The 27175-nt window shown below is 46.2% G+C and overlaps 1 protein-coding gene across 2 annotated transcripts in view; it reads left to right on the top strand.

The window, feature by feature from the left end:
* The window catches only part of POLR1E (RNA polymerase I subunit E), a 29408-nt gene extending 9974 nt beyond the window's left edge, over nt 1-19434 (top strand). The window contains exons 1-13 of one of the 2 annotated variants that reach the window (XM_053204923.1): nt 2030-2154; nt 3393-3956; nt 4517-4620; nt 5837-5913; nt 7875-7960; nt 10158-10216; nt 11000-11144; nt 12970-13077; nt 13675-13771; nt 15703-15836; nt 16727-16808; nt 17483-17614; nt 18939-19434. In XM_053204923.1, the coding sequence (XP_053060898.1) occupies nt 3881-3956; nt 4517-4620; nt 5837-5913; nt 7875-7960; nt 10158-10216; nt 11000-11144; nt 12970-13077; nt 13675-13771; nt 15703-15836; nt 16727-16808; nt 17483-17614; nt 18939-19098 (1260 nt within the window). In that variant the 5' untranslated portion in view covers nt 2030-2154; nt 3393-3880 and the 3' untranslated portion in view covers nt 19099-19434. Of the gene's footprint in view, nt 1-2029; nt 2155-3392; nt 3957-4516; nt 4621-5836; nt 5914-7874; nt 7961-10157; nt 10217-10999; nt 11145-12969; nt 13078-13674; nt 13772-15702; nt 15837-16726; nt 16809-17482; nt 17615-18938 lie in introns of those variants that run through there. The other variant, XM_015079487.3, reaches the window with a different exon arrangement.
* Nucleotides 19435-27175: the final 7741 nt, after the last annotated feature.

The following is a 27175-nucleotide window of genomic DNA, read 5'->3' as shown; positions in this document are numbered from 1 at the left end:
TGAAAAATGATGTGAAGAGAGAATTCCAGAAGTCTCTGAATTTCCAAACTAAGCTTGTAGACAAGCATTTTATGGTAAATGTAGCCTATGATTCTAATTTAGAAGAGGTCTTTGTAGCTTTTTGCATTTTGGTCACTGCCTGAGTAGGGCTCCCTCCATCTTGCCTGATCCAAGTTATGTACATATATATTATGTACATATATATTTGTACATATATGGTGCACACGTGTTTTGAATCATTGTTAAATAATTAAACAACATAGGGGTATACTACAGCCCCCTTCCAATCACCCTTCCATTGGCACTTTGTGTCCCAAAATAGAACTCTGTCGCTTTGAATTCTTAACTGTGGTAATTCTGGGAGTCTTTGCTCTCAATCCATGTGTGCTTTCTTCATTCTTCCAGCTAGAAAGCAGTCAATTCAGAGGACTTTCGCAGACTTGGTCTCACTAGTAAAGATGTACCTAGAAGGGAAACAGGTTTTTTCAACAGCGCTTCCCAACTTTGAAGTGCACACTAATTACCCAGGGATCTTGTTAAAGTGCAGATTCTGATTCAGAAGATTTTTTTTAAAGAGATTTTTTTAAATGTTTATTTATTATTGAGAGACAGAGAGACACAGAGTGCGAGCAGGGGAGGGGGAGAGAGAGGGGGAGACACAGACTCCGAAGCAGGCTCCAGGCTCTGAGCTGTCAGCACAGAGCCTGATGCAGGGCTCAAACTCACGAACTGTGAGATCATGACCTGAGCCAAAGTCAGTCGTTCAACCAACTGAGCCACCCAGGTGCCCCTGATTCAGATCTGGTAGGGCTAGAGATTCTGCACTGCTAATGAGGTCCCAGATAACATTGATGCTACTGGCCCAAGGACCACACTTTGAGTAGCAAGGCTATACATAGGTCCTTTTATCAGGAGGAGTCAGGACACCTCTCAAGAAATACAATTGATGATCCTGGGTGGCTCAATCGGTTAAGTCCGACTTCGGCACAGGTCATGATCTCACAGTTCGTGGGTTCAAACCCCACATTGGGCTCTGTGCTGACAGCTTGTAGCCTGGAGCCTGCTTCAGATTCTGTGTCTGCCTCTCTCTCTGCCCCCTCTCTGACTCATGCTGTTTTTGTCTCTCTCTCTCAAAAATAAACAAACATTTAAAAAATACAATTAACTCTTTGTAGCCATGCTGTCTTCTTTGTCACCCCTTAACTTTGACTTAACTGTTCATATTTTCATTCAACTGATCAACATTTACAGAGAATCTGTAAAAATCACCAGTTAATTTTAAGCAACATTAGCAATCATCGTTGAGCTTCAGTACCAAGGTCCCTAGGGTTAGTGATGGTTTGGATTCATTCCTTGCTATGTCACTCATTCATTCAACAGTTATTGAGGGTCTACTGTGCCAGGCACTGCTCCTGGAGCTGGAAACACAGTGGTAAACATAAATCTGTTTATTGTTTAACCCCCAACTTGTTTATTGTTAGCCTCAAATAAGTCTGTCTCCAGTAGGGGAGAGAGGCAAATAATTAGGCATTTAAGCTCCTTTCTCTCCCTTTTTCCTTTTCTTTTCCTAAATGACTCAATCCAAAAGCCAGTGGGGTCACACAAGGTAGCTTTCCACCCAGAAGGAAGGGGAGCTTGCAGTGAGAAGGTTATCCATGTGAAAGTGTAGCCTGGTACAAACTGAGCCCAAGCAGGACGAGAAGGGCATCTGGGCAGAGGGACAACCTGGTGAGGGTTGTCAGAGCCTAAGAAGAGAAAGGAGGGCACCTATAATGGTTAATTTCATGTGTCAACTTGACTGGCTTCTAGGTGCCCAGATTAAACATTATTTCTCTGTGTGTTTATGAGGGTATTTCTGGATGAGATTAACACTTTAATTTAATTAGTGGATTCAGTAAAGTAGCTTGCACTCCCCAATATGCATGAGCATCATCTAATTCCTTGAGGTTCTGAATAGATCAAAAGGTGGAGGAAGGAGTTTGCCCATTTTTTTTTTCTTGCCTCCTCTGTAAGCAGGGACATCTCATCTTTGGTCATTGGACTTGGAGTTACAACATTGTCTTCCCTAGTTCTCAGGCGTTCAGACTTACACCATCAGCTTTCCTGCCAGCTTACAGATGGCAAATTGTGGAACTTCTCAGCTTTCATAATTGTGTGAGCCAATTACTCATAATAATAAACCTCTCTCTCTCTCTAAATATATAGATAGATACAGATCTCCTACTGATTCTGTTTCTCTGGAGAACCCTGAACTAATACAGCATCCACATAGGCACTAAGGCTTGGTTTAAGGTGTTGGAGCCTGAATGGGGTAATAGGCCTCCATGTCAGGTGACGGTAGTGGTGGTAGTGATAGGAGATATACTACAGGAGGTGCTGATCAAATAATTAATATATTAAGGCTAGTGGGAACCAGGTTTCTCACTGCCAGGGAAGGAAGTTACAAATATGGGAGGAAGGAAAATCAGAATAAACCCTGAGGTGCTGAATTGGAATTAGAGGTCAGTATGATCTGATGGCTTTCCATATATGGATTTAGAAATTCTAAATTTTAGAAATAAATCACTTTTAGTTGTAAAAGTGTGTTTACTTACATCTATTCCCTAATTCAGTTCATTGAGGCCTGGGAGCAGTGACATCCCCAAAGCAGTCCATACCTGCTACATAGATCTTGGTTTCTAAATACCATTCCCTACCAAGAGAAACCAGAACTCTTTGGAAAAATGAGTGATTCCAGGGCTGGGGCAGGGAAACTACAAGATAAGCTGAAATATCTTGTGCCAGAAAGTAAGGACATGTTCAAAAAAAATGATGTGGACATGTTACTAGAACACAGAAACTGGCCTAATGGGGTTCCCATCGGCCCAATCTGATATAATTTGAACCTGAAAATAAATGATAGTAGCAGATTCTAATCTAATGAATAAGATAGGAATCTACAAGTCCAGACTGATGCAAATAAATAAATGAATAAATTGGTAGTGTGATGCACAGGATTTTTACTTAGTTTCTAAATACCTGCCCACAAAATAAGGGGCAGGCACAAAGTGAAATTATAAAAGGAAAAGAATACCTTTATAGCAGAGAAACCTGTAAGCGGTTTAAGTGGTCAAAGTTACTATAACCAGTAATGAGACAAATCCAAATTGTGTGCCACTTAATAGAATACAGTGAGAAGAACAGCATCGTATCTGTAATAATCCTGCCAAAGATGCATAACCTGGAACTAATCACTTGGAAACATTAGACAAATCCAGATTGAGGGGCATTCTACAAAATAACTGGTCTGTAATCTTTAAAATTTAAAGTTTATAGTCAGAGTGAGGGACTGTTCTGGGTTGAAGGAAACTAAAGGGCTATGGCAACTAAATGCAACCTGTGTTTTCCGACAGGTTCTTTCTGCTGCAAAAACTATTGGGACGATTAGTGACCTCGTTTGTGGAATCTTGAAAGAAAGCAACTTGGATAACAGACGAGACGACCTGACTTCTTGCCCTTCAAAAATGCCCTTCTTTGGGTCCACGCTTACAGGAGCTTCTTTGGCCCTTCGGCTCTGGTAGGTGATTCATAGTCCCACACAAGCCTCAACGCGCAGGCAGAGCGCTAGTTCAGCAAAGAGGACTGGTGCCTGTAGTGGGCAGAAGTCCCGCCTCTCCGGGGCGGGGCGAAGAGTGGGCGGGAACGGCGCCTCCGCATTCCCGGGGAGAGCGAGTAGGGGGCGGTGCCGGGGGGGAGGAGCCACGCCGGCTCCGCACGCGCGGGGCGGAGCGGGTGAGGCCGCGCCTCTTCCGTCCTGTTGCCGTGCAGTCGCATGTGGAGTGGCAAACACGGCCCGGGGGTGTTCGTGTAAACGCCTAACCTTGGCGACCGGACTGGCGAGATGGCGGCGGAGGTGTTGTCGAGTGCGAGGTGGCTGTACTGTGGGGAGCCCGACGACAGCCACAGAGCAGTACTGGGTAAAGACTGCGGCGCCGGAGCGGAGTTCCCCGTAGCTCTCTTCCCTTCCGTCTGGGTGCCTCTGCAGTTCTCCCGCCCCTGTCGGGCCCCTTTCCCCGCTGGACCGAGACCCCCTTTAGTCTCCTCCACTACTTGGGACTTGGCCTGGGCTCCTTTGCCATCCCACCATCTTTTTGTCACCACTTCCTCTGGATGAGGACATCCCAGCCACCCTCTTCTCCAAAGCTGTACCTGTCGTCTCCTCCCCACTCACCTGCCTCATCTCCTCCTCTCTATTGGGCAGAAATTCCCCTTTCTCTCTAGCTCTGGCCCAGGTCTCCTCAGCTCTGTTCCCCTAGTTATTCCCTTCTACCACAGCCCTTCCCCAGCACTGCCCTCACTTCTCCATCTCTTCCCAACTGGACCAGGACCTCCTTCAGCCCCCCTTTAGGTCAGGACCTAGGTTTCCTTACCATCCCCGTTCCTTCAGTCGCTCCCTCCCAAGGACAGTCCAGGTCCTCCCCAGCATACACTGTGGGTCCTTCTACTTCCATCTCATTCTCGGGCTGCAATCTTACAGTCCAGTTCTCCAATGGGAAGCTGCAGAATCCAGGCAACATGCGCTTTACCTTGTACAAGAGCAATGACTCCACAAACCCCAGGAAGAGAGGTCAGCGGATCCTGGTAAGTGCTACAGTGGCCAGTTGGCTCCACTCTGCAGGCCTCTGGAGGCCTAGAGGCGCTTGAGTGCGGGTGGATGTGGGACAAAGCAGGAGGAGAAAGGGGTGGTGGTGGATAGCAAACGGGCGTTTGAAGAACTCCTGTGAGTCCCAGCAGGTCAGGGGTGTGGGGACAGGCTCCATTCAGTTATGTACTTTTGGTGAAGTGATGGCCTTTCATTGATTTATTCATTTGACAAGCATTGGTTGAACACCCACATGGCCCTATGCTGTAAGCTGCAAGGGAAACAGCTAGGTAGGACCTGGCCCCACTCTGAGGGAGCTCATACTCTAGAGCATGGTTTTTCAACCTTGGCACCATTGACATTTGGATCCAGATAATTCTTTGTTGTTGGCCCATCCTGTGCATTGCAGGACATTCAACGGCTTCCCTGGTCTCTAACCACTAGATACCAGTAGCACCTTGTAGTTGTGACAGTCAGAATATCAAACATTCCCAGATATCCCTGGAAGAGGATTTCCCCTGGTTGAGAACCACTGATGTAGAGAGATGAGAACTGGTTTTGAGTTCAGTAACTTCTACAAGCAGACAAGCTCAGAGCCTGGCGGAGGGAGAGTGAGCTCAGTCAGAGAAGTCTCTGCTTGCCAGAAGGCCTTCCCCGGGAGAAAGTGCATTGGAGCTGAGCTCTGAAGGGTAGAGGAGGGTTTGACAGCTGAGGTTTAGTATTCCAAGTGGAGAGGATGGCAAGGACAAACAGGGAAGCAGGAAAGCTTGACTGTGATTGAGGAATGAATCAGCTGTTTCCATAGTCCTGTGAATATATAAGGAATAGTCCTGGGAGAAATGGGCCAAGAAGCTCAGGAAGGGCTTGGACTTTGGGCCCAGAGGTTGCTGGCAGAACCATTTTGTAGCATGTCTCTAAGCGCTGGGACCCCAGGACCTCTCTCCCGAGTCCTGTGGTGCAATTCCCCTGAGAACTTTTCAGACAACATAGAAGCCAGCACTGTCTGGGGCTTCCCTTTCAAAAGTCCTCTTACCTTTCTCCTAGGGACACCCAGATTCACTTGGACGGTGGGACTAGATCATCTCCCAGAGGCTTTCTGCTTCTAATCCACTGGTTCTGGATTCTAAAGCTTTTACAAATGTGGGAAAGGGAGACAAGATGCTTAATACCTTTCAATATTGGTTGTAGTGATGTTTTTTTCCCTTTACATTTTAGGCAGCTGAAACAGACAGACTTTCCTATGTGGGAAACAATTTTGGGACTGGAGCCCTCAAATGCAACACTCTGTGCAGGTAGGGATAGGGGAAGGGACAGTGGGAGGAGGAGGATAGTGGTGGTGAGCCTGGCACTACTGTGTTTGTTCTTTATTTTAGGGACAGTGGGGGAAATCTGGAGAGGTTTACCATGTCCCTTGTTCCCAGATCCAGAGGTCCTCACAGCAGCATGTGGACATGCCTGAGAAGGGAAAACGAGTTACATTTGTTGAATTTCCTAACAAATCTCATTCATTTACAATTTTTTAGGGGTGCCTGGCTGGCTCAGTCAGTGGAATGTGTGACTCTTGATCTCGGGGTTGTGATTTTGAGCCCCACATTGAATATAGAGATTACTTTATTTAAAAAAATTTTTTTTTAACGTTTTATTTATTTTTGAGACAGGGAGAGACAGAGCATGAATGGGGGAGGGGCAGAGAGAGAGGGAGACACAGAATTGGAAACAGGCTCCAGGCTCTGAGCCATCAGCCCAGAGCCCGACGCGGGGCTCGAACTCACAAACCACGAGATCGTGACCTGAGCTGAAGTCGGACGCTTAACCGACTGAGCCACCCAGGCGCCCCTTTTCTTATTTATTTATTTATTTATATTTATTTATTTATTTTTTTTTAGAGATTACTTTAAAATAAAATCTTAGGGGTGCTTGGGTGGCTCAGTTGGTTAAGTGTCCAACTCTTAATTTTGGCTCAGGTTCGGGCTTGAGGTTCGGGGGATCGAGCCTCACATCGGGCTCTGGGCTGACAGTGCAGAGCCTGCCTGGGATTCTCTCTCTCCCTCTCTCTGCCCCTCCCTAACCGCCCCCCCCAACCCTGGCCAGACTAAATAAATAAACATTTTTTAAAAATAAAATAAAATCTTAAAAATAATAATTAAAAAAATTGAGATATAATACAACATATTAGTTTTGGTATATAGCATAATGATTAGATATTTGTATATATTGCACAATGGTCACCACAGTAAGTATAGTCATCCATTACCACACATAGTTAGAATTTTTTTCTTATGATCAGAACTTTTAAGATTTATTCTCAACAACTTTTAAATATACAATATAGTATTATTAGCTACAGTCACCATGCTGTACATTACATTCCCAGGGCTTATTTATTTTGTAACTGAAAGTACGTTTTGACCACCTCATTAATTTGCAGTATCCTTTATAATTGTCTTGTTTCCAAAAGGCAGCCGTCTCCACTTATTTGAAATATGTGATCAATAGGCCAAAGCTTGCCAGAAATTTTTCCTGGAACTAACTCCAAGAAAAGCATTTGGTAGTGTCAAAGACTCCAGGGTTTCTATCCAGCTCTACTACTGATCAACTGACTTTGGACAGCTCTGTCCTTCACTGACCCCTGCTCTCTCCCCGGGTGCAATGAAGATTGTTCACCCGAACAGACTGTAACTGTCAGGCGCTGGCATAACACAGGCAGTGTTCCTCTGATAGTGTCCAACCGTGAAGCACAAAAAAGGCCTTTTCAAAGCCCCCATCAAACCACCCTGCTAGAGGTCAGATTAATGTGTATGTACTTAAAACCATTACCACCACATCATGCCCTTACAAAGATTCTCTAGTTCAGACTGGTCTTCTCCCCATAATTACCAAGGTTTTACTTGTCTTTGCCTCCATAAAATTTACATGTGCAGTAAATTCTAGTGTAATTCTAGATTTTTATATCTCCAAATAGTTTCCCACTATAGCAATGAGCACAAGTGTGATTGGCTACCAGAATCACCTGGTAGCATTTTTTTTTCTTCCAGAACCACCTCTTGAATTCCCTCCTTCCTTCGCTCCTTTCCCTCTCATGCTAAGAATTGCTGCTCTTGGGTATCATGGTTACTCAGCAACAAGTGATGTGTTCCTCAAGTGCATTGGGGCAGAAAGACCCTTGAGTACTTTTAAGCAGGAAAAAGGAAGTTGTATAAACAATACCTTTTGAATAACCCATTACCATTGGTATTACTCCTTCTTTATTCAGGCACTTTGTGGGAGTCCTGAACAAGACCTCCGGCCAGATGGAGGTGTATGATGCTGAATTGTTCAACATGCAGCCACTGTTTTCAGGTAGGTTCCAGTCATGAAGGCTCACAAAAACACTGTATATTTTAGGTTTGCTGGACGAGTTAGTTGTCGATTTGTAAAACATATTTTGTATTTTTAAAAGGGTGCCTTTCTGCAAATATTTATTGATGACCTACTATGTTCCAGGCACAAGTTAGGGGCTGGGGATGTAGCAAAACAGACACAGATCCTGTCCCTTCAGTGTTTACAGATTTGAGATCAGAAAATAATTTTAGTTAAAGTCAGTTGAGCAATGATCAGAGCAGAAGATTGGAGGGCATGTCCAATATTTTTTTTCATTCAAAGGCCTTTTTTAAAACTCTTAACTGTTCTGATTGGAGTAGAGGTTTTAGGGTCTCTAGCAGGTGATTGGAGTTACTTATGGGTTGGACAATAACTTTTCATTTTTATTTTTTTTTATTTTGAGAGAGAGAACAAGGGAGAGGTAGAGAGAGAATCCCAAGTGGGCTCCGTGACAAATTGTGATATCATGACCTGAGCTGAAATCAAGAGTCAGATGCTTAACCGACTGAGCCACCCAGGTGCCCCTCTATGCTTTCTAATTTAAGCAGAGATCCATTTTTACCCTAATCCAGAGGGAGAACTTGTACTGTTTCTCTGCTTTGGCATCTCAGAATGCTCCAGACTGGAGTGGGATCTTCCAGAAGGTTGGATGGTCAGACTCAAGGGGTTCCTGTTCTCTAAATCTTAAATACTGCGAACCATGGTGAGGAGGGTAGAGATGAGGAAGGATTGCTAGGGTCTTGGTGGATCTGCCAGATACCTTCAGAGACAGTGGTTCCAACTTCATTCCCGCAGAGCAGTGGTGCCAGTGCTTTTGAGAATCTGAGGGACCTGGACTTACCTCCTGGAAACATACACAATATACAAGAATATGTATGAGATTTTGCATACAGTTGTAAAGGGCATTTGAGTCCTGAAACCCATTTGTGAATTTCAGGGATCCATAGTCTATAGGTTATAGTCTATAGGAATTCTTAGAATTCCTTGCTTTGTGGGCACTTAGGTGGCTCAGTAGGTTAAGTGTCCAACTTTGGCTCAGGTCATGATCTCACAGTTCATGAGATTGAGCCCTGTATCGGGCTCTGTGCTGACAGTGCAGATCCTGCTTGAGATTCTCTCTTTCTCTCTCTCAAAAATTAACAAACAAACTTAAAAAAAAAAAAAAAGAATTCCTTGCTTTGCAAACATATGTAACTGCATTTAGATTATCCTCCAAATGCTCTACCAACTTCCCAAGAGGCAAAGGAAATTGTTCATTAATTTGCTGATCAAACAAATTTTTGTTTTTACATGTAAAAAAATGTGTAAATAATGGTTTATTTGGGACAGTGTATATATATATACATATATATATACACACACACATAATATATATTATATATATAAATATATACACATACACACACACGTATGTATGTGTATACACATACATGCACACACGTGCAACATTTATTAAGTGCCTATGTGCTAGGCACTGTTCTAAGCACTTTCAGTGCACTACATCATTTACTTCACATAACCCTCTCGTTGTTTTATCAATGACAAAACTGGCACAGAAGTGAACCAACTTGGCAGGGACACAATGCTGCTTTCTATGTCTATGTAAAGTACCATATCATGTTGTGTATGTATATATGACCTGGGATTGAGACTTGGGCAAGGTCACTCTAGAGCTTATGCTCCTGTGTCCACTAGATTATACTGCCCCTTATATATAAATACTTTATGGGAGATTTGAGAGCTTTATGTAAGTAATACATACCTCACATTTATGCTTACCTACTTTTAGGTCTTTTATAAGGAGGGCAAAACTATTTACTGGAAAGAACCAAGGACTTAGTTTCTAATCCCATCTTGGCCACTGCCTGGTCAACAGACTTGGGGCAAATTATTTCATCTGGAGGCTTCATTTTTCCTTATTTGTAAAATGAACGTTGGACCAGATGTCCCCCTCATTTGACTTCTTAATTTATTCTCCAAATCCTCTGACTGTACTAAAGCCACAGACTAATTGTTTTCAGGATCCATTATATTATACTCTGGGAAATCCTGAAGTAAAGAAATCTGTTTTTCTGAGATTGGCTGTTAAAATAAATATTAAACACTATTATAATCTGTGGGCCTTACAGCTCACTTTTTTTTCCTCTCTGTTTTTGTTTGTTTTGTGTTTTGATAGATGAATCAGTCGAGAGTGACTCGACACGAGAGAATGAGGCCAAAACTTTTAGAGAAAAGGTAAGTGTGACAGAACTGAGATGTGGGACCCGAAATGCGTTCCTTCTAGGCCTTGCGTTTTCCCATCAGTATAATGAGCTGGCCGAACATAGGGCTGCTCCCAGCTCATTCAGTCTGTGGTTCTCTGGCCAGGCCACCTGCAGAGGCCTCCATGGCCTCACAGAGCCATCCTTCCATGTGGGACAGCTACACGCTGCTCTGTGCCAGTGTGCGGAACTGGTTCTCTGGGCTGATATAGGTGTAGCATAATACTTGGTTTTGGATTTAATCCAAGTTTCAGAAAATACTGGTTGTAGCCTGGAAACTTTCTCATTAAAACAAAAGTAAACTTCAAGATTTTCAAGGTAGGCGGTTTCTGCAAAGCTCATCTCACCCCAGGATGGCAATTGATTGAATCTTCAGTACTGCCTGGAGCAGTGTTGAGAGCGGGTATGAGGCTGTCTTCAGGCTCAGAGGGAAAGAATGAGTGATTAGCAACATCTGCTATGGGTACAGGGCTGGAAAACAGTAAGCTGTATGCCACAGATTTACCAATCCTAATTCTGGTCTTTTTACTTTACACATGGAGACACTGTTGATTTGTAAATACCCCCTGACAGTTTATAAAGCAAGTACTTCAGATCTGTTAATACAAGAATCCTGGGAGATAGATACATATGGTTCAGCCCAATTTGCAAGTGAGGTAATAATCATGGCTCAGAAAGGCCGAGGGTTTCCCCATAGTCACACAGGAATAGTAGTGCCCAACCTGTCCCTAGACAGACCACATTTGTCCCTGCACAGATGGATTCTTGCATTGAAGCCTTTGGAACCACCAAACAGAAGCGGGCTTTGAATTCCAGAAGAATGAACAGAGTTGGCAATGAATCTCTGAATTGTGCAGTAGCTAAAGCCGCAGAGAATATTATTGATGCAAAGGGTGTGACTGGTAAGCAGCTGGGACCTGGGTAAGAGTCTGCTCATAGAGACCACTTTCTCTTCTCTTGAGATCTTTTACCTGCCCCACAGATTGAAATAATGGGCATTTGGGCTGGATTCCTTCCTCTCACTGAGTGCTTTCCTGGGAACAGACTCTGGAAGTAGTAAGAAACATCTGCCCTTGGGGAGCTCCCAGCCAAGTAGAGGAGACAGGCACGGGAATGGATGTGTGTCTGCGTGTCCTTGGTGCCAGGGTTCCAGCTGGCAGGGTGCTCTGGGCACAGGGAGGTTTTGGGGAAAAAGACCAAGGTGATGCTGGTGCTGATTAACCCTCTGGAGACAGGGCTTCACTTTGGTGCCAGTGGACCTTTTTCTGTTCCTAAATTCGTCAGCAGCTTGAGTATTTAATTGTATTATTTAAAAATGTATTTATTGCTCAAATGCATTATAAGAACGTAAGAGAAGGTTTACATAAGAGCGGTTTTTCTATTAGAGTGGGATTTTAGTAATTTTGAGAAAATCTTTCCAAACCCTCCGATCATATAAATATTTTCCTATGTTTTCTTGCAGTACTTTCATAATTTTACTTTTTACATTTAAAGCTTAAGACTTATTTTGGCATATGGTAGAGACCTAATTTTATATTTTCTAAATGATTAACCAGCTGTCCCCAACTCCATCCTTTTCTTGTAGAAGATGATTTAGAAAGTCCTCCTTCTCACTTTAGCACATTCTGTCTGTGTTCTGTTCCATTGTCCATTCTGTTCCCGTGACAGCATGAGGCTGTTTTGATTTCAGTAGCCTCATCATCCGGTTTATTTAGTGATAGGGCAAGTTCCTCCTACTCCTTCCTTTTATTTTTTGCAAACATTAGAGTAACATGCTTTTTCCCCAGGTGATCTTAATTATTTTGTCAAATTCCCTCAAAACGCAATTGAGATTAATATGGAGAGAATCATCATCTTTATAATATTATGTTTTCTTATCCAGGAACATAAAAATATGTCTCTCCATTTATTTGAAAGCATTAGTAAATTTTAAAAAATATTTTTTTAATGTTTATTTTTGAGAGAGAGAAAAAGAGGCAGAGAGAAAGAGACACAAAATCTGAAGCATGCTCCAGGCTTTGAGCTGTCAGCACAGAGCCTGACGCAGGGCTCGAACTCACGAACCGTGACATCATGAGCTGAGCCGAAGTCGGACGCTTAACCGACTGAGCACTCAGGTGCCCCACATGAGGACATTTTTTAATGTTTTTGTTGCATTTACATGAGTAAATTTTTTAATGTTTTTGTTGAGTTTACTGTCAGCTATCAAAGGACGTCTAAAAAGAAAAATAATTCACCCGTTTCTCATCATTTTTCCAGACCAACTATTATAATTTTCCCGTATTCCTATCTGTCCACGTCTATATGCATACTTAATTCTTAATGGTTATCCTTGTAGGCTAGTTCACAGTTTTATATTCTGGTTTTTTGTTTTTACTCACAATATGTGGGGAAGTTTTCTGGAGCCATTAAAGACTCTTTTGAATATCCCTCACTTTTAGCTTCTCTTGTATTGTAAATACTTATCGGTACACCTGCCTTTCCCAACTATATTACAAGTCGCTTGAGGGGGACCACACCGTGTGCACCTTATCCAGTGCCTGGTTAGGTTTGTGTCATGATAGCTGGAGCTGTCAGCCTGATGGGGAGGTCAGGCCACATTGGCAGAAGCATTCCAATGAGGAGTTTCCGGACCAGTTACGATCTTGAGGACATTAAGTTATAGTGTATTGGGGAACCTGCAGCCAAATGGATGATACCGACACCATCTCTTCCTTTATTAAAAAGCTCTGGTCAGTGATGCCATCCGTGATGAACTGCAAGATGACTCCCTGTACCTTCCTCCCTGCCACGCTGATGCAGCCAAGCCTGAAGACGTGTATAAATTTGAAGACCGTATCCTTGTTGCAGTAGAAACGCTGCTTTATTTCCCAGGTTGGGACGTGTATACATGAGTGGGCAGACAGGCTCTCTGGTGTGTTGGTGGTCCCATGATGCTCACGGAAGCTACATCCAGACCTTTGCGCTCGCTCCAGCACTGTCGCTGGGTAGTCAGCTAGGCTTCCTCACTAGCTGTGGGACTGGCCCTCTGCCCCTGAGATTCAAACCCATTCCTCAGCAAAGTGCTGAGGTCACTCTCTGTCAGTAGTCAGGATAAGACTTCTAAGTCAACTAGTGCCTTAAGTCTAAGACAGACTGATTTGTAAAAGGTAGGGTTGGAGCATAGAATTTCCCTACTTGTGCGTCTAGTCAGAGGGAAAATGCCTGCGGTAGCTTTGTGATAAGCCGGGGAGGCAGAAAAGCCCAGGCAGGGAATGGACTCTGGGCTGGGAGTCTGAAGGACCGAGACCCTGCGCTCAGCCCCAGTGTATTATGTGATCTTCCCCCATCTGGGCCTCAGCTGTCCCATCTCTAAAACGAGGCCCCTCTGAGATGAGCTAGCCAGTTGGATGTTGCCATTTTGGTCAGATTGTGTTCTTGACCTGTGACTAGTTCTCTCCCCTGCTGAGTATGAAGCTCTTCAAAGCCCATCTGAAGCTTTCAGGAATGTCTCATCAGAGGAAATCCTGAAGATGATCGAAGAGAACAGGTACCCCTCAACCCCCTGGGTGGATGGAGTGTCTGGGGCAGTGATGTCAGAACATGACAGTAGTCAGGTGAAGTGGACTTTTAGGGATGTCAGTCAGTGAGGGTGTATGTCTTTTCAGCATTTCAACGTGAATGAGCCAGTGTTTTCTTGAAAATGTTTGGGCCTTCAGGCTTCTTGTCCCAAGGCTGTGGGTGGCATTCAAGGGAGAGAGAGGTGGCCTCTGAGTACCTGGAGCCTGTGGCTGGGCAGAGGGTGGTGGGGCCTTGTGGTCTGGGGCTTGGAACTAGAGCTGGCCCATGTCCCCAGTGTTATGCTGATAGTGATTGTCACCAGTGGGGTGGGGCCCGCGTGCGAGCCTGCGAGTAGGTGCCAGTGGAAGTGATGGTGTGGTGAGTGAGCATTTTAACTTAAAGTTAAATTTATGTATTTAAATACTGTATATTTTAAAGGGTGCCTGGATGGCTCAGTCGGTTAAGCGGCCAACACTTAATCTCGGCTCAAGTCATGATCTCACAGTTCATGAGTTCGAGCCCCAAATCAGGAGTACAGAGCCTGCTGGGGATGCTGTCTCTCTCTCTGCCCCTCCCCAACTCATGCCACATATGCTTGCCCGCTCTCTCTCTCTCTCTCTCAAAATAAGTAAACTTAAAAAAAATAAATAAGTACTGTATATTTTAAATAATTCAGATTATCTCTCCACCCTCCTTGGGCCTTTAAAAGCAGCTTTTTTTTTTTTTTTTTTTTTGATGATAGTGGAATTTTTTTGCTCTTGAGTTTTTCCTTTTAATAATTTTATCTTGAGAAAATAAAAAATTACAAACCCTAGGTTGGTTCCCCGATTTTTTTAAGGGGAGGGAAGGGCAGAGAGAGAGAATGAGACTCCCAAGCAGGCTCTACACTTTCAGTGCAGAGCCTGATGCAGGGCTTGAACTCATGAGCCATGAGATATGACCTGAGCTGAAATCGAGAGTCAGAGGCTTAAACGATTGAGCCACCCAGTGCCCCAAGTTCCTTGAGTTTTGAAAGTGCTTTTTTTCTTTTTTTCCCCTCCAAAGATTCATTTCCAGAAAAGTTTATTACTGGTTCTTGGTTGTCTTAATGTAGTTGTGGTTCAGCAGCAGGTGCAGGAATGAGCTCTGGGCTGAGTTTGAAGAAATAAGTCCCTGAGCTCTGCCCAAGGTACGGTGTGATCTGTGTGATCTTCCCTCCGCTGAGCCTCAGTTTTCCTATCTGTAAAACGAGGCCACTTTCTTAAAGAGCTTCGTTATCTCTCTGAGTCCAGGATCCTCATAATGGTAGAATAGTACATAAAAATAATAGCTAACATAGATGGAGCTCTTACATGTGCCAAGTACTGTTCTAGACACTTTACTTGCATTATCTCATTTAATGCACAGAAAGCCCCTACTCTGAGGCTACTATCATTGCCTTAAATTTTTGGGTGGAGATGATGTACAGAGATGTATAGAAGATGTACAGAAACTTGCCCAGGCCACTGAATGGCAGAGAGGGGGTTCAAAACCAGGCATTTTAACTCAAGAGCCTGTGCTCCAGACCACTACATCAGGATGGGGCAGACCATGGCCTGTGTGCCAAGTCTGGCCTGCTGTCTGTGAATAAAGTTTTATTGGAACACAGCCATGGTCATTCATTTATGTATTATTAATGCCTGCTTTTGCAGTGGCAGCTTTGAGTAGATGGAACAGAGACCATATGGCCCACAAACCACAAATATTTACTGTCTAGTCCTTTACTGCCTTGGCACTAAACCATGCTCACTGTGTTATAAGGAGCATTGATAGGACGGCCCTTCCTCGACTGTTGAGTGTGTATCAGCTGTGAAGGATGCCTGCTGTTTTCATTGACAGCATGAATGGCTCCTGACAGAGCCGGTCTCATGCATCCCTCCATTGTCTCTTCCCCCGTTTTAGCCACTGCTCCTTTGTCATAGAAGCGTTGAAGTCTTTGCCATCTGATGAGGAGAGCCGAGACCGCCAGGCCCGATGCATATGGTTTCTGGACACGCTCATCAAATTTCGAGCACAAAAAGTGATTAAGCGGAAAAGTAAGTCCATGATAGACATTTTATTCTAGTTATTTCTAGCCTGTTACTTGTCTATTAGACTAGCTGTAATGAGAGAAGAAAATGGATATGATTGTCTTGATCTTTATTTGTGACTGTGTAAAAGTGAGGTTCCTGTAGTCATGCCGGCAGACTAAAAGGACCGGCCCAGCTCTCTCCTCTTCTGAAAATGGGGATAGGCTGGGTTGTACCTTTGTTCAGAGCTGGCATCCACTACTTCTCGTCTGCATGGGGCAAAGTATAGTATCCAGTCAAATCATGAAAATTTTAAGGGACTGTTGGGCAAACGTGAGCTCTCTGGGGAGAAAAACTGGCTTTGTTCATATGATGGCTTATGGCAGGTTTATGTGTGTCCGCGTATTTCTGACTGACAAGGAAGAGAGTCCATTCCCGCTGGTAACACGTGTCACAAGTCTAGGGCCATGCTGGATGCCCCACATCCACCCAGCGCTGGAAACCCACCTGTGGTTTTAGGCACAAGGTGATGCCGTCTTGTTACTGTGATTGAGCTCCCAAGAGTCTGTAACAGTTTTCAGGATTTGCCTGCTTCTTATTTTCACATTTCAGTCTCTCCTCCTTTCGCTCTCCTTGGGCTTTCTCCACTATCTATTTTGCTTTGTAACATCTTATGAATTCTAGATCTTTAGGCCTCATTGGAGTCTGGTTTTCCTCCCTGTCTCTGCCCCATCACAAACGTCTCTCGGGCGTGTGCAGTTTTCATTGGGAAGTGGCTCTTCTGTTTCATGGGCCCTGCTTCTCTTACCACATGGCTCCATTCATTGCAGTGGCCCAACTGCTGGCCAGCATCTCCTCATGGAGATGCTGTGGTGTGAGGGTTTGGAAACATGCTCAAACTCAGCTTTGTGTTGTAGGTGCCCTGGGACCTGGGGTCCCCCACATCATCAGCACCAAGCTGCTGAAGCACTTCACCTGCTTGACCTACAACAACGGCAGGTCAGGGGGATTGGCTTCTGGGGCTCCTGCCTCTAAAGGAGAAAGCAGGCTGGGGAGGGCAGTGGGAGTGGGGACGAGCGCATGGGTTGGATCCCATGTCCACAGACACTGCTGAGGAGAGCACTCACTGCCCTTTGCAAGGGTCTTCCTCAAATCAGTTGAGGAAACGCTATGTATTACATGCTCTGTCCCCCTTGGAGAAGTTCACGTTAGAGGCTCTGGGAAGTCCTGCAGCTGGAGACTTCTTTCACTTCATACACTTCTCCAAGGAACCTTTCCTAATATCTCATAGAACCAATGTTCTATGGAAAGGCAGTGTTGCAGAAAAGGGCAGGCCAGTGCCCTTTGCATTTGGGATGACTGTTTTCCCAGCCTCCCTGCTGAGCAGTGGGGACATGCTCTGAGGGTCTGTGTCCTTGAGAAGCCCTAACTGTGCCTGGGGAAAGTGTAGCTGTGGCCCACTCGGAGGGAACACTGGGATTGGCTCATCACCCCACTGTGCATGAAGGCATGGGTACCTTGACCGGACAAGGAATGTTGCTCAGATTTCTTCTCCCCAAGGTGGGAGGACAATGAGTGTGCATGAGAACAGGCTTGGATGTTTTTATTCCGCTTCTGGAATAATCATCTTAGAGTTTAACGCTGTCTCTCCTTCACTGCCACTGATTTTGTAGCCTACGGAACTTAATTTCGGATTCGATGAAGGCGAAGGTCACCGCGTATGTAATCATACTGGCTTTGCACATAAGCGACTTCCAGATTGACCTGACACTGTTACAGAGGGACTTGAAGCTCAGCGAGAGAAGGTGAGCGCAACAGAGTAATAAGCTCCCTGTAGGGTGCTTAGTATTTCTAGTACTACTGGAAAGCAGGAGCACCATCAAGGGACCTGGGGACATTTGATACGGGCCAGAGGACAGTTGTCAGCGAATGAGTGATTAAATGGATGCACAACCAAGACATTACCCAGTGCCTTGTCTATTCTACGCACAGTATTAAATCTGTCACGATCTCAGTGATTTTCCTAAAAACCAATGGGAGAACCTTCCGTTCAAAGAAGTCAGTGACTCCCAGCGTCACACGACCAAGAGGGGGGGAATAGTTAGGCTTCGAGCCTGAGCCTTCCCATAGCATTCTGTCCCTGTATAACCCAGCAGTCTCTGAATTGCTGTCACTGGGGAGAGGGGGTCTGTATGGTCCTGAGGGGTTGAGCCCAGGGGTGGAAGTTGTAAGAGAACCCAATTTCAGCCTAGCAAAAAGAATGTCCTCAGAGTCGGACTGAAGGGGCTGCCAGGCATGGTGGGGCCACCGTTTGTCAGGGATATCACACTGGGGCTTCTATGACCCCACAGCCTTGCTGAGGAGCAGGGACAGGCTCGGAGGGTCCTGGGAGAGTTGGCAGAGTTGTGGTCTTGGGCCTTTTCCAGCCTTGCTAGGAAGGATTCGGACAAAGCAGGCAGAACTTTCCAGGATCCTGAACTGTGGGATACGCTGGCCTTTGGGTGATTTAAGAGCGTCTGGTATCCAAGGCCCCCGATGGTGTTCCAAGAGAGCCAGCGAGAATACCCTTGTCTGGGCTCTTCTAGCAGTCCCTGGAGGGATTATCCTGAGGGCCGTCCACAAAAGGCATTCTAATAGGCATTGAGGTGGAAAATAAAAGAGAAACAAGATGCTCGGAGCCTGTAAAGTTCTAGCAAAATTGTAGCAAGTGCTCAATCCTGGTTATCAGAAGTAAACAAAGTTATTAACTGTGTCTAGATAACCTGGTTTTCCATCACCTATATGGATACTTGCTAATAGCAACACATTAAAATGAAATTGTCTTGGGGCGCCTGGCTGGCTCAGTGGAGTGTGCAGCTCTTGATCTCGGAGTTGTAAGTTTGAGCCCCACGTTGGGTGTAAGGGTTACTTAAAAATAAAAATCTTTTACAAATAAATAAGATACATTACATTACATTACCTTGTCTTTTTGATGGCTCTGGAGCAGATCTTGTCTGCTTCTCTGCTCTGCTCCTGGTGGCCGTTGGGGATTCTGTCTTCACGGGCCGGAGTGTGAATGCTGCTCCCCCTGCCAAGGGCAGACCTGCTGAGGACACTCCCTCCCTTTTGTTCTGTGTGTTTGCTCCTTAGGATGATGGAGATAGCGAGGGCCATGAGGCTGAAGATCTCTAAGAGAAGGGTGTCTCTGGCAGCTGGCGGGGAGGAGGATCACAAACTGGGCACTCTGTCCATCCCGCTGCCTCCAGCCCAGACCTCGGACCGCCAGTCAAAGCGGAGGAGGATCACCTAGAGGGTGCTTTCCAGATGGAGCATTTTGGCCACACGGAGCCACTACTTGTGTTAATTTCTATTTTTATTTTTAAAATGAGAAGGAAAAAAGAAGCCTTGCTTTGGCGTGGGTACGAAGCCAGAAGCAGCATCTCAAGTCGTGCTTGTGTTCGGTGGAAACATAAATTGATCACCATGTTGGATTTCACCTCTCCCCTCTGGTGTCGCTGTGATTATAAATGGCAGGCGGTTCCTGTGGGAGGGTGGGGCCTGGGGAAGTCCGAGCCAACAGATCTCACAGGCTGAACCCTAGGCCAGATCTAATGGATCAGTGTTAATAAAGAGGGCTGTGAAGAGAGCTGTGATGCCTAGTCTGGAAGGGCCACGCAGCCCAGCTGGGCTGGAAGAGGAGGCCTCCGGCTTTCCCAGTAGCTGTGGGTCACCTGTGTCGTGGGGTTGCCGAAGGGGGCCAGTTTAGTTTGAGGCTGCCGTAACAGAGGAGCCGGTCAGAGGAAGAGATTGATAATGCCGGTTACTCTGCCTGGCTCGGGCCCACAGAGGGCAGGGGTCAGCTCTGAAAGCACGTTTTTGAGAGAGATGAATCAAAGTGAAGTACGGAAAACAAATGGTTCTAGACCTCTTTAAAAAGAGGATTTGATGCATGGATAGAATGCTATAAAATTGTGAAAGGGCTGCACAGGTGGGAATTGGGAGATTGCCCCTGGCTCTGCTGAGTTCAAGAACACAAGGCTGGGGGGCACCTGAGTGGCTCAGTCGGCCATCTGACTCTTGATCTGGGCTCAGATCAAGACGGTTTGTGGGATCAAGGCCCGCGATGGTATGGAGCCTGTTTGGGATTCTCTCTGTCAAAGTAAATAAATAAACATTTGAAAAAAGTGCACAGCTGGGGTTGCCAGCCGGGCATCAAGACGCCACGTCTGCCCCAGACTGCTTCTTGGATTGCGGAGGCTGGTGACGACACTGCAATGCTGAGTCCAGCCACCAGTGCTTTCAGTCCCCACGTTTCCACCCTTTTACTTGTCAGCACTAACAGCCAAAAGATCAAGAAGCTGGCCTCCATCTTGCTTCCTTTTTCTGTGAGCATTTGACCCTTGTGCACGAGCAGGAGAGGGGCAGAGAGGGAAGCAGAGAGAGAATTCCAAGCAGGCTCTACACTGTCGACGCAGAGCCCGATGTGGGGCTCAGACCCACAAACTGTGAGATAATGGCCTGAGCCGAAATCAAGAGGCAGATGCTTAACCAGCTGAACCACCCAAGTGCCTCCCATGTGTAATTTTTGACACCCCCAAAATTTGACTAATGGCTTACTCTTGACTGTAAGCCTTAATGATAAGCAACACGTATTTTGTACATTATATGTATTACATACTGTATTCTTTAAGATAGAGAAAAGAAAATGTTAGGAACACACAGTACTTTATTGGGAAAAAATTTACGTGTAAGTGGATCCACAAAGTTCAAATTCATGTTGTTCAAGAGTCGACTGGAATTTCATAGTTTTCTGCCAGATACATGTATTACTGTTACAATCCTTGGGGATAAGTGAGTATTACTTGAGAGAGAAGCTACTGGAGAGCATTGTTTGAGCTTTGGTGCTTTGAAAGCAAGATGGGCACATCGTTTATCTTGCAAATTCCAGACAGGTAGTGTTTTCATAAGAATGGTCTTCACTCCATTTGGATGAGTGTATTTATAGAAGTGAAAGCTTTGGGGGAAGGAAATAGATTGATTTTTTTTTCTTCTTGAACTTTTGAAATTATTCTTTCCACTCCATTTGTAATTGAGCCCAGGGTGCTATTCTTTCCTTTTTAATGCTTTATTTTTGAGAGCACAGGTGGGGGAAGGGCGGGGTTGGGGTGGGACAGAGGATCCAAAGCAGGCTCTATGCTGACAGCAGCAAGCCCAATGTGGGGCTCGAACTTAGAACCGGTAAGATCATGACCTGGGCCGAAGGTTGGACACTCAACCAACTGAGCCACTGAGGTGCCTCTTATTTTGTATTAGTTTTTATTTTAGAGAGCTCACAAGTGGGGGAGAGGGGAAGAAGAAGAGGAAGAGGAAGAGGAGAATCTCAAGCAGGCTCCATGCTCAGTGCAGAGAGTCCATCTTTGGGATCATAACCTGAGCCGATATCAAGAGTTGGATGCCAACTGACTGAGCTACCCGGCACCCCAGCAAATACTTTAGATCATTAAACTAAATTTAGAAGTTGTGCTGATCAGGGGCGCCCGGGTGGCTCAGTCGGTTGAGCATCTGACTTCAGCTCAGGTTATGAGCTCCCGGCTTGTGAGTTCAATACCAGCGTCAGGATCCGTGCTGACAGCTCGCAGCCTGGAGCCTGCTTCTGATTCTATGTCTCCCTCCCTCTCTGCCCGTCACACTTGTGCTCTTTTTCTCTCAAAACTTAAAAAAAAGTCCTGGCCAGATATCAACTCCTAAAAAGAATCAAGGCAATTTTTGTGGAATATTCTTTTACAGTTGTCGTACATTTGCCATGAATGAAATTGCCTTCCAGCGTTTGCTCCTTAATGGTAATGAGTGCCTACTGTGAGCAAGGCGCCGTGCTGAGCACTATGGCCAGGAGGGAAGTTTAATCTCCTTAGTCCCACACTTAAAGCCTTTGGTGATAGGGTTTCCACCTGCCATTCCTACCCTGAGTCCTGAACCCTACTTGACATGCCCTTGGTCCCTCACACCCCTCAGCCAGGTCTTCAGGGCAGGCCAGAGTCATCTCCCTGCACTTTCTATACCCTTGTCCTCACCCCTGCAGGTGTCACTGTCCCACCCTTCATAGCCTGGTCACCTGCCCCTGTATCCCCAACTGTAGCCACAGCTGGACGTGAGCTCCCATCATCAACCACTACCAGCCCCCCTGCTGTGCCTGTACTAATCTCCACTTGTATTTACGTGATTTATGTACACTCGATGACATCTCTTGACTGGAGGATGGTCCAGTTCATTCTGTGTGTCAGTGACTTGCCCCCATTAGATATGTAAGTACTCATCGAAGGAAGGAGTCTTCTCTGCACCCACACTCACACTCCGACCCCTCTCATGCTTGTGGTTGAAAAGCATCCTCTTACACGGTGTTCTGGGGACACACGGGAAAAGAGGGACACTTGGAGTGGCTTTCAGCAGGGGCCCTCTGCTTCTTTCTTTCTTGGCTCTGCTGTGCAAGTCCCCGTCGCCGGGAGGGCTTTATCTGGAGCATTCTGGACCCCTGAGCCGGCTCGAGGGCTGGGATCACCTCGTGCTCCACCTGCGGCAGGTTGTGTGAGGCCGGGTGGGTTATTTAATCTTCCTGTGGCGTCATTTCCCCATCTGTTGAGGGGGGATAATGTGTTCGAGGATGACCTACCTCCCCGGCAGGCTTAGCGACTTAATGCCGTGCGGTTCACTTTAACCCGGGTCAGCTGGGCACAAGGGGGCGGGCGAGCAGGCACCCAGTCAGCCCCGCAGCCACAGAATGGGTGCCCCGTGCGACCTGGGGCCTCGTGTTCTGGGTCACTCCGGGCCCAGTGGCAGGCGGGCTGTCATCGAGGGCCTGTGGGGTCTCCTCTCTCGGCTAGTTCAAGTGGCTGAGGTGGGGAGGATGAGATGGCATCTGGATGACTTTTGGGCCTGTGGTGCTGAAAGGGGAGAGGCCAGACTCCCGCGGAGGGCATGGTTGCAACTGCCCCGGAGCGGCAGGAAAGTGGGTGCCAGGCCCCGGGGGGACCCTGCAACCGGGCCCACATGGCCTGGCGATCAGCTTTCCTTGGGCTCATTGATGAGCTAGGGGAAGGTCATTTGATCCTCACATTCTTATGGCCATGATCTTGGGAAGGTGGCCCTTTCTCTTTAAGAAGAACTGTGCTGGGCGCCTGGGTGGCTCAGTCGGTTAAGTGTCTGACTTTGGCTCAGGTCATGATCTCACAGCTCGTGATTTCAAGCCCTGCATCAGGCTCTCTGCTGTTAGCACAGAATCCACTTTGGATCCTCTGTCCCCCTCTGTCTCTCTGTCCCTCCCCACTTGTGCTCTCTCTCTCTCAAAAATAAACATTAAAAAAAAAAAAAAAAAAGCTGTGAGCTTCGAGGTCCAGAAGCAGTGTCCCGCGACGGAGGGGAGGCCCCAGTGTGGGGAAGAGGGGCTGATTACTCCTTGGACGACATCCCTCAGCTCTGCTTCACTGGTGAGTTTTTTCATTCTGTAACACGTCCTGCTTTTTCTAGACGGTTTGCAGAAAGAGAGCTGGTTGTTTTAATTGTAGTATTTTTGCTCTATCTTTTAAAATCTATTTCCGTGGTATATTGTTAAGCACTTATTATTTGTGAAACCTGTTTAGTCTTCATAATTTCAGTCTTCATAATTGCAACTATTATGGGCTCTTCTCCAATTTAACTGTTAATTATTCCTCATGTTTTCAATTTGCAGCATCTTTAAGCATTTCATATAGAGATGGGATAATTAGATTTGGAACTAAATTGCTAACAGGTTTTTAAAATTGTGAGATTATGGGATGTAAGACCTGACCCTGGAGATTTATCAGGTTGAGTTCTAATTGTGGTTCTAATGTGTGCAGTGATGTCCTGAGAGGGTATCAAAGGGTCTTTGGTTACCTAGCTAACTAGTGACAGAGTCAGGACTTGAACCCAGGTCTCCTGACTCCTTGTCCATAGCTCTTCAGTCTACCCTACAGAATTTGGTTTCTGAATTACAAGTGAGAAGGAAAAACCACAAGATGATGGTGTTTCTCTGTGTGCCTTAATCGGATTAAAGATGAATTTTCTAGCCTTAAAAACACTTGTATCATATACAAGGGGCTGATCCTTGCACCTTGAACCCCTTGATTCATTTGTTCATCTACGTGGAGGATACTTAAAGCATGGTCCCTATCAGCGTATCCTGGAGCTTGTCAGAAATGCAAAATCTGAGCCCCACCCCAACCTACAGGCACAGAAACTCTGGGCGTGGGGCCCACCTGGGTTTTCACAAGCTCTGCGGTCCTCAGTAAAGTGGGAACCACTGCCCGGCAGGACTTCAATCTCCCCCTCCTTGTGTTTGACAGCCAGTAGAGGACACACTTGATGCTTCTGTGGATTTTGAGCTGTCTTCACTGAAGGAGCTTCTCTGTTGCTGCTGCCTGTTGTTGTTGTTATTGTTGTTTTAATGTTTATTTATTTGGGGGGGGGTGAGGGGTAGACAGAGGGACAGAGAGAGAATTCCAAGCAGGCTCCACACTGTCAGCACGAAGCCCAATGCGGGACTCAAACTCACAAACTGAGACGATGACCTGAGCCAAAACTAAGAGCTGGGTGTGTAACCAACTGAGTCAGGTGCCCCTGCTGCTGCCAGTTTTTGATGATAATCTTTCTCCTCCACTCTGCTTCCTCCCCTCTGCACAGGCACGTACACCCTCAGGCATGCTCACACACACACACACATACATATCCAGCAGGACCGAAAGATCAATGGGTAAATAATGATAGTAAATTGGGGATTTCGATAGAAACTGACAATATGTAGACAAAATGTTCCAACCACTGGGATAGAGTTCTCACGTTTCCAGACTTGCTACCTCTCTAAGTGCAGTGATAAATTCAGTTGCTGCCAGCCATATTGTACTGTTTTCTGCCGCTTGTTACTTGATTCATTCAAAATTTTAGTACTTTCTATTTGCATGACATATGTTAAATGTGAGGGGAAAATGTATTTGGGTTTATAGTTTATCAGGAAGTAGAGAATATGTGCAGAAATAACAATACAAGCCAGCCAGTGATAAATACACGAGAATCATCTCTAGTAAAAGGTTATGGAAGCCTGAAGATGGTGGGCAGCATGTATTAGGGAGGAGGACATCACAGAAGACTTCATGGAGGAGGTAGCATTTGAGTGAGTCTTATAAGGAGGCAGGGTTTTGACGTGGGGGGTAGAGGGGAGTACAGAACATTCTAGGCAGAAGTGGGGAAAAGATAAAGGCGTGGCAGGGACTCTCAGTGCATTTTGTTTGGGCCAGGGGTTATTTGAAGGTGATTAGCAGGAAATGAGGCTACACAAGTAGGTCAGGGCCCAAAGGAGAAGGATCTTCAAACACCCGCTAGGAGTTTGTTCTTTATCCTGAAGGCAATGGGGAGCCACTGAAGGGTTTTGAATGAGGGCAAGGCTTGAGCAGGGCTGTGCTTTTAGTAAAATTCATCTGCCATCAGAGTAGGAAGCAGATTGAAGGGGAGGTGGGGAGGCTTTGTTTTTATTTTGTAACTATTTTGCAGTGGTATGTTGATACATTGACCAATCATCTTAATGTTTAATTAGGAAGGAATTGCTTTTCTTATGGTGGTCATTGGGTTTTGAAATAAGCTTCCAGGGCATAGATTATTGTCCAGGGGAACACAGTTCTAATTTTATAACGAGGAATCTGCAAGAAAATGGAAATTGCTTAACAGAAGGGCTTTATAGGAAACTTCCAGAACTCCTCCCTTCTTTGTTTTTCTTTTCTAACATTGTCTTTTAAGCAAAATGGATCTGTATTCATTTTACTCAGGAATGACCTGGTAATGTCAGGTCACATAAAATCTGAACATCAAGCACCTGAAATGTGGATCTTCCATGCTGCTTTTTTCTCCTCCATGCTGTTTTCCCTCTCAGTCACCGACTTACTTTGTTAGAACACCTGAATCTAAGTCAAGGATCTGCCTTCTTCCAGTGGTGGCTCTCGTGGGAATAGTTGTAGCAAATTGGAATGTCATGAACTTGTAGATGTGCTGTGACGTCTAGTATTTGTAGCAGGAGATTGGTAGGAGTCAAGGCGAAAGCAGGGAGAGCAGGTGCTGTGTGGCCACATAAGATCACGCACATAAGAGCCTGAACGTGGGGGTGCCTGGGTGGCTCAGTCGGTTAAGTGTCCGACTTTGGCTCAGGTCATGATTTCATAGTTCGTGGGTTCTAGCCCTGCGTCGGGCTCTGTGCTGACAGCTCAGAGCCCGGAGCCTGCTTCAGATTCTGTGTCTCTCTCTGTCCCTCCCCCACTTGTGCTCTCTCTCAAAAATAAACACATACACACAAAGAGAGCCTGAGCATGTGTGATGGCAGTGGAGACGGAAGAGGAAACACGGGAGATGTTTGGGGGTCACAGTAGCAGGGGCTGAGAGTGGTTGGGTTCGGAGGGAGGGTACAGAGACTCTCCAATGCCCGGGTTCCGGGCCTGGGAAGATGGGGGATGGGGGCAGTGGGGCGTTCATGGTGCTCCTGATGTCCATGCCACGGACGCCCCAAGGTGAGCTGCTTCGTGTCTGTCCCAGGAGAGCAAGACCTCTGAGCTCTCTGCCAGGTGCAGATACGGAGTCCGAGGTCAGACCTTTGAGCCCTTCCAGGTGTGCAGGGGGAGTGGGGGTGGTGCGGGGACAAGGGGCAGGGCTGCTGGTGGCCGGGGGCTCACCACCGTGCCATCCCCCTGGGAGCCCGTGCTCCATCCCTCAGAGCTTGGATTCTCTTCTCAGAGCCTGTCTCTCTGATCCTAACACAGGTGTCGTTGTGCACAGACAGAAATAATGGGGACTTAAAAAGAAATGAATTCAGTTTACTCCCTAAACCCGGTATGCGGCAGATCAGACCTGTTGTTTTGAGTCTCCTGCCTGTCTGTGCCCAGCGGCCCTTTACACTTGTGCCCAGAGCGCAGAGATGGCTTTATCGCCTATGGTTTACGCCTTACATTAAACCAACTGCTTTTCCTGGAATGTTCGATGGTTTCTTAGCATATTCCGAGGGATCCAGAAAGAGGATGAGCTGTAACTTACCATTCTCTGGGTCTGTTGTTTGTTCCCTGACCTCAGAGATCGTGCCCCACCGAGTGTCTGCGGCCTCTGCTTCTCCTCCTCTCCTCAGGCAAAGCTCCGGCCAGGGTGGTTTCTGTGTCCTTTCCGAGCGGGGTGGCCCCAGCCGGCCCTTCTCTGTGAGGTCAGGGACAGGAGGCAGAATGCTTCCTGAGGGTGGAATGTCTGGTTTCTGGGCCCTGCGGTTTTCAGTGACCTACGTCTGAGCCGAGGTGGCAGTCGTTGACCGTTGTCGACACCACTGCCCGCAGCTGCCATCCCCCAACAGC

This window comes from Acinonyx jubatus, chromosome D4 (genome assembly GCF_027475565.1).
Source record: "Acinonyx jubatus isolate Ajub_Pintada_27869175 chromosome D4, VMU_Ajub_asm_v1.0, whole genome shotgun sequence".
Classification (NCBI taxonomy): Eukaryota; Metazoa; Chordata; class Mammalia; order Carnivora; family Felidae; genus Acinonyx; species Acinonyx jubatus.
The sequence above is the reverse complement of the archived record's forward strand: the minus strand, read 5'-3'. Positions and strand labels throughout refer to the sequence as shown.